This window comes from Trachinotus anak, unplaced genomic scaffold (genome assembly GCF_046630095.1).
Source record: "Trachinotus anak isolate AG129_WGS33_773 ecotype Australia unplaced genomic scaffold, CSIRO_AGI_Tana_v1 ptg000001l, whole genome shotgun sequence".
Classification (NCBI taxonomy): domain Eukaryota; kingdom Metazoa; phylum Chordata; class Actinopteri; order Carangiformes; family Carangidae; genus Trachinotus; species Trachinotus anak.
Genome location: NW_027273852.1, coordinates 16,061,945 through 16,069,731, shown reverse-complemented (window position 1 = coordinate 16,069,731; position 7,787 = coordinate 16,061,945). Strand labels below are relative to the sequence as shown.

The window sequence follows — 7,787 nt, the reverse complement described above, 5'->3', positions numbered from 1 at the left end:
CAAGTGGTAAAGAGTGGTAGGCTACAGAGTGAACTAATGAGAGCAGGAGAGGGTTCAGAGCACATCAGAGTAACTTATTTTTTATAAAACCGTCACTGAGCATTGCTAAAACTGGGCAACTGCATGTCAGGCTTTGCAGATAGTTGTTTGAAGTGTTGGCTCAGGCTGTTCTTGAGGCGCTGACCTGAGCTCAGCCCCCCCCCCCCCCCCCCCCTCACCTTATCTCCGGCCTGTCTGCCCGCTTCGCATTACCATAATTATGCAGCTGCACAGCGGGAGGTCTCCCGGGTTAAAACCCACACCGTGCGCCTCCTGGGAGCCACAGCTCAGGTGGGGAACCAGCAGGGCCGTGTGAAGTCGAACATGGGGCCGAGCTTGTCTCCTCTGGTGCTGCTCGCCGTGTGCTTTCTGGGTGTGTGTGACCTCTCACAGGTGGAGGAGATGAACACTCAGGAGCGGCTCTTCCTCGGCTCCCTCGGACTCTCCGGGCGGCCCCGACCCGCTCGGAGCCAACAGCCCCGACGCCAAGTCCCCTCCGCGCTCTGGAGGATGTTCCGGAGGTCGGAGAACATCCGGACCCCGGAGAGCGACCCCTGCACGGTGGCAGAGTACGGGGTCCGCGGCAACATCATCCGATACGTGCAGGACCAAGGTATCAGAGCCAGTACATACTGGTAATTATAAGGCCCAGGATTATTATCACGGGCACAGGTTGTTGGCCAACGTGAAGCTCTGGTTTATGCTAAAATGTCTTTTATTTTGAAAAGTTGTGGATGGGGGCCCCTTGAGTTTTCCTCAATCAATGTTAACTGCATTTTCTGGGTGGACCTGAACTACCACTGATGAAGAACAGAAATCAAACTACTGTCATAAATGAAGATGCTGTGGTCATTTATTTTCTACAACATAACATGACTGAGACTACGTAGTTTTGCATTTACTGGAAGGATACACTTTTGACGTAAAGTAGACAGACAAACTTTGAGAAAATTACTCTTGGGGTTTTGGACAGACTTCTGAATTTATTGCACTAATATAACTTCCCATTGGGCCCATAGCATGCCAAGGTTTTAGGAACAAAATATTTAGGCACATTTATATCAGCTCATCTTAACAATCATAAACATTTACTAGCCATATAATGGTCAAGTGAACACATTCCACATGTGAATTGTAGATCTGTACTGTACTTTTCTGTAAAGCTGGGCACACCTTGGTTCATTAAAAAAGCAGGTTTAGCCAAAAAAAAAAGGACATCAAAACAAGCTGCAAGGCCTATGAGCCTCAGCACCTACAATCTGTACACAGGTAAGACAGAGAATATCCACTATTATCCAGAGCAAACAATCGAAACACCTTCATTTTTTGTAAATGTTTGTTCAAAGCAGACAACAAAAGCTTGTGACAACTCAGCGAAAGCCTTTTTATTGATGTTTATGCTAATCATTTTTCAAGTTCAGTAAATAATAATAATTCAGTTTTACTCTTGTGCTGCCAAAAATGCAGAGTGAGTGCAACCACAGGGTGTATTTGAGAGAGTAAGTGGTCATGACAAATAATTCCTCTCCAGGATTTAAGCTGTCATGCGCCCAGTCTCCACTTCTTTAAAAAAAAAAACCTAAATAAACTCCTGAAACACTGTTAAGTCCTTGTTAAAAGTCTGATCTCCCTGCTGATGTTTTGCAGGCCGGCTGGTGTCTGGGTGGAGCAGCAGCTGTCAGGTCTGTCTGGAGAAGCAGCTTTTCTTCAACATGTCCGTCCTGCAGCCTGTGGAGCTGCTGTCTCTGGCTCAGCTGGAAGTCAAGTTCCACTGGAAACCCTTCAGATCTGCAGAGCTCCTGCAAGGGCCCCGGGCCCTCAGCGTGTCTCTGTATAAAGTGATCCGAGCCACGCTTAGGGGAGCCAATCCCCAGGCAAACCGCAGACTCCTGCTGTCCCAGTCAATCCAGCTGCAGCCTGAGCCCACCTCCCTCACCATGGACCTCACCTCGCTGGCAGAGAACTGGCGCAAACCAGGACGCAACTACGGTTTGGTCATAGAGCTGCTTCCTCTCAGCACAGATCCAGAGGAGCTTCTTCCTTTTCACCCCGGGAACTCCCTCCCATTAGAACCGGCTTTTACCCTGCCGCTGATCCAGGCCTCCCTGGTGGCCGTGTCCCTCAACCCCCAGCAGTGTCGCTCCAGACAGAGGAGAAGTGCCATCCACCTCCCTGTGACACCCAGCAACGTGTGCAAGGCCCGACGCCTCTACATCGACTTCAAAGATGTGGGCTGGCAGGACTGGATCATCGCTCCGCAGGGCTACATGGCCAACTACTGCCACGGTGAGTGTCCATTCCCGCTCAGTGAGAGCCTGAATGGCACCAACCACGCCATCCTGCAGACCCTGGTGCACTCCCTGGACCCGCATGGCACGCCTCAGCCCTGCTGCGTCCCCATCCGCCTCTCCCCGATCTCCATGCTGTACTATGACAACAACGACAACGTGGTGCTGCGACATTACCAGGACATGGTGGTGGATGAGTGCGGGTGTCGATGAATTTAACATCTCTGATTGGCTCTAGTTCTTTTATATCTTTTCTGTCCAGGTTTAGGTCCAGGTCACGTTCATCCTGTCACTGCAGTTTGATCATTTGTTAGATTATGTTTTCAGTGTATTATGTCAGGTCGTTGTAGTTAGTGGTTTTAAATAATGTAAGATTTATGATTTTGTTCTCAGGGAAGTTTTGAGAGATTTTTTAAAAAACATGATGTTAATAAAAATGACAAAACACACTGGAGGGTTGTTTTTTTTTTCAGTCACCAGTTTGGGTGAAGCTTTCTCATTGGTAGCAGTCAGTAAGTCGGATTACCACTTTAACAGTCAAAACCTCCAGGCTTTCTTTTTCAATGACACATTTCAACTATATACAGTCATTTCAAGCTCTATCACAGCAATACTGTGCACGAAGCACACTGCTGCTGCTGAGCAGTGCTCCAGCTGGGAGAGAATCTTTCCACATGAGAAATAACTAAGTCTGACCAGCATCCAATGGGTTTGTATTTCCAACTTTCTTCCTGTGGTATTAATTTAAGATTCACCTGCCTGACTGAAATGTCCTGGTTTGATCAGATGGCCTTACAGGGGCAGCATGAACCTGGATCGGGGTTAAGCTGAAGCTTACCTACTGGTCTTTCCATCTTCTTTTTGTCCCTAGCTTACTGCTCTGCTTGTTTAGTACAGCAATGCTTCTTTAGTGAGTGATTCCTCTAAAATAAAAGATACAATATTTGAATACTAAACAGCAGCAGCTAAAAATATTTTTATTGTTGATTATGGTTTTGATTAGTCACTTATTTGTCCATGTTATAAACTATTAAAAAATGCTGCCCATTAGGGATGTGCCTTTAAATGTCTTTTTTTTTTTTGTCTGTCCGAACTGTCATAAACCCAAAGATATTAAATGTGTAATGATTAAAATGTAATGGGAGAAAAGCAGTAAATCATCACATCTGAGAGGCTGAAAGCAGAAAAAGGTTTAATTTGAATAAATGACTCAATATCTGTTGTTGACCTATTGATTAGTCAACTATTCTTTGTTGTAGCCTGAAGGTAAAACCTGAATTGTCTTGGGAAATAGATGCTTATTTCAAAGAACTGTGTATTTTCTTTACGACAGACCACAGAATTTTGCGTCCATAATGCACACATAGCATTTCTCCTGCTATATTGAAGTTTTGAAAATCTTAACATTAACTGCTTTTTGTGGATCTTTGTGTAAAAGTAAAGAGCGTCAGGTTGAACCTCGATATTGATTTGAATATTCACGACAGTAAAAGCGGAAGCACGCATGTGAACACAAGAAGTTTTGGCCCTTAAGCTTCACCACTGATTCCCTGTGATTTAAATGTTTCACTGACGGAGACCAGCTACTCTTTTATCTACTCAATAAGAAATGAACTCTCTTATCTCACCTTCCTGCATGATAACACTCCCACCCCCTCCCTCACCGAGCCAGACAGACCACTGGGGTTGCCATGACGACAGCTGGTCGCCACAGCAACCGGGAGAGGCTGACAGGTTGTAGTAATTAGTGAGAGAGTTTGGGGTGTGAAGACGCAGAGACGAGGAGACCCAGTGAGCAGTTTTTGGCTCCCTGAATGTTCCCAGTGGGTTATGGCAATGTTCATCTTAAAAACGTGTCATGGCAAGTTTTTAAAGGTTTCTTTGCCAGGTTATGAGGACATTATTGGTCATTCTTCTTACTGAACATTCTTGAAACTTTCTAAAACATTATTAACCTCTTAAACTTGTAAGATTTTTCCCTTAAATTGAACATTTAAGGACAATCACAAATGACTCAAATACTGGTGTAAATGAGCAAAATCAAGATATGCCTTTATTTCTACAAAAATATGTCACAGAAGTATTGTAGGTTAGATGATGTTAACATCATACCATGACAATTTCCATAAAAAACAACTTATTTCAGGCTTTTTTTTCTTAACTTTTGGGATCTTGACTCAAAAATGAAGGTTCTGTCATGTTTGAACAATGCCTGATGCTGTGTCCACCACCCACCCACAACTCTTCAGATGTAGTAGGTTGAATTGAGTGTTGTGCAATGCACAACTTGTAAATGAATGATGCAGAAGAAAATATTCAAGATATAATATGAATTGCCTCAGATTATCTGCACTAAGTTTGTAGCAAATGCAGTGCTTCGGTTTCACATGATGAAGATCTATGACTGTTGTACTGGATTTTCAAAAAAGGCACAGCTCAAATTGTGGAGGGATTTAATACTTTGGAATTACAATTAGAAAGCCTTTATTGTCATTGTAAGCAAAATATTTTTTTTAATTAATTACAAATTAATTATTCTCGATCCCTTTCAGTTTATTGTTCTGCCAGTTTAATATCACTTAACTGACACAGAAGATGAATGAAGGGCACAGTGAGTGGAAGAGTAGAGAGATAGGCAGGAAAAGGAAGAAACTGAAATGTCTCAACAACTAATAGATGCATTGCCAATCATGTCCCCATCAGGATGAAAGGTTAACATGGTAAACATCATATCCGCTGAATATCAGCATGTTAGCGTTATCTTTGCGAGCATATTAGCATGCTGCTGTTAGCCTTAATTCAAAACAGAGTCACTAGCATGGCTGTGGACTCTTAGCCTCTTTTTGCCAGTAAGGGAACCATCAACAAAATCAAGTAAAGGTTTGATTTTATTATTGAAAATCTTCTGACTTTGCCTCAGAGGAGGTCCGTCAGGGCCTTCTCTGCAGGCCCTACCATTTTTAAGAGGTGTATTTTTAGTTAATAAGATATTACAAATTTGCAATTCTAATGTTATTGTTAAAATAATTTATAACTTATTAAAATTATATACTTTTTTCATTGTTTTGCTTGGCATTCAGTTACTATCATAACCATAAACCCAGTATTTGGAGCTAGAATTGGGTGTGCTTGCCCCTGCCTGTGCTTCTTCATACATTAGAGCTAACGTTGCCCCAGGGCATGTGGTGGCCTTGGCTGGTCTCACACAAAGTGCATTTAGCTCGTAGAAAGTGGACTTGGCATAAATATTGAGTGACAACAAAATAAACCACAATTTGTGTAGTGGTAATTGGGACACAACGAGGGGATGTCATTATCATTAACCAATAAGACTAGGTATTTAACTAACGGCAAGTGCCGAAAAAATGAACGATGTTGCCGGCCACACTTGCTCTTCAACACAGACAGTGGTCCATGAATTACCACAGGCTTTGGCAACCTGAACACCCCCACCAAGGCAGCCAACCACATCTAATGTCTATGGTTCAGTCAAAGACTTTTGGGGAGACAAGAGTGGACTTAACAGAGGGGGGGGGGAGACAAGTGTGCCCTGAGGTGACGAAGAATTTGATTACTGATGTGTGCTGTTTGTGGGACAGGAGAAATTGCCTTTTAGAGGACACAACAAAGACACTGATGGAGCTTGGAGCCACTTTTCTTGATGACAGAATATGATGCTAACCTGCGCTGACACCTGGACCTGCTACTGTGTTTACCTGCAGACCTGGTAAAATTCAGAATAATCTCCTCAGTGCGGTTGATGACGCTGAATTAGTTTCTTCGGCTGTGGAAAGCGAGCAGACTGCGGGAAGTGATGGAGCTTGTGTCAGCAAGGAGCAACTGGTGAGCTCAACTGTATTCTGCTGTGAAACATATGGCCTAATTTCTAGCTACTAAATTAAATTACATAATCAGAATCAGAACAGAATAAAGATAGCGGCCCACCGTAGAAATGTTTTTGGTGATTTAATATCAATTTGGGGTCAATGGGATCATTTTGGATGTAAATCCAGTCTCTAACAGTGAGTTTTTCTTTCAGGGTTTATTACTGCAAGACACCTCCTTTAACTTGGTCATCAGTGACATGGGTAACATTTACTTTTCAAAATCAACAAGCAGGCTACTGACTTAGCTAACAAAGGTAACAGCTGTGTGATTTCATGATTAGGCTGGGGTGAATAACTAAGTTTAGCATTTTTGCTTGGTAAAATGTATATACTACCTGCAGAATACAAGTAAAAAAAAACTGACACACACACACACTTGTTAAATCTGTGATGTTCTCTGTTCATTGAGTGGTGCCATGACCACGGTTCAGATGTTATCTGACACAGCAGATAATAGCTTGGCTTTCTCTCTCTCCTCTCCCAAATGAGCGCATTCATTGAGAAATGAATAATCAATACCAGATGAGATGGAGCCTGTGGAGCCAGAATGACTCAGCCATCGTGACTGGATGTGTCTTCTTCCGTCCATCTATATTTCTGTCTCCAGTCCCTCTATCCCTGCCCATGTAATGCTACAGCATACAGTTATATTTTGGACATTAATGTGCTTGCTGCTTGGTGGCAACAGTTTGTGAAGGGCCTGATCTTAACTGACCTACAGAGAGCACTGACCTCAACTTCAGGCCTTATCATCTAGCGTCAGTGTTGGACCTCAGTGGTGTTCTCGGGGCTGATGGGGAGCAAATGCATGCAGCCAGGTTCCAGAAACTGGTGGTTTGTGAGACAGTCTGCTGTGTTTTTGAAAGTATCTTATGTGAAAATTATGATTACATGAGAAGAGCAGCCGTCTAGATTCTGTATCCATCCCTGCACAGCCTGATCGAGAAAGTGACAGACAGCGACTGACTAGTGGCCTATACTGCAGCAACACCAGTACAGCCTGATATTCTGCATTAGTGATTCATCCCACAGAACAGGATGTGAAGACACATGGCATTATGAAGATGGCGTCTTTTATTTAGTGAGAGATTGTAAGCAAAATGCTGTGGTGCAAGGCATGGCATTTAATTAAAAAAAAACAGAAAATAAGACTGGACAGTAACATTTACTCAAGCACTTAATGAAATACAATTTTTATACTTTACTGTTAATATTTACATTTTACTTTTTTTTTTTTTTTACTTTAACTTCACTATAGGAATATTGCACTTTTATTCAGCTTAATTTCCCTATACTTTTACTTCACAGATAATGATTTAGCAAGTAATAAAGTAGTGAGTTTAGATATTTTATAAATTGATTTTTAAATAACAGTAGAAAGAAGCAGTCAGATTTAGCTCCACCTGGATCAGTTACAACAAAATTTAACACACGTTCTTCACAATGAGTAGAACTGCTTTACCTACTACCGTGCAGTCTTTCCTACATTTTTAATGTTAATTCAAATGCTTGTTTAATTTGACTTCACTGGAGGATGTCATGCAACAGAGGACTAAGTGGAGTTGCTGTTATT

General features: G+C 42.5%; 1 protein-coding gene across 1 annotated transcript; it reads left to right on the top strand.

The window, feature by feature from the left end:
- Positions 1–240: 240 nt before the first annotated feature.
- On the top strand, positions 241–2,776 carry gdf3 (growth differentiation factor 3). The gene is made up of 2 exons (XM_071480456.1): positions 241–652; positions 1,687–2,776. Exons 1-2 carry the CDS (start codon positions 364–366, stop codon positions 2,538–2,540), a joined length of 1,143 nt encoding a protein of 380 aa, XP_071336557.1. The 5' UTR covers positions 241–363; the 3' UTR covers positions 2,541–2,776.
- The last annotated feature ends 5,011 nt before the right edge of the window (positions 2,777–7,787 follow it).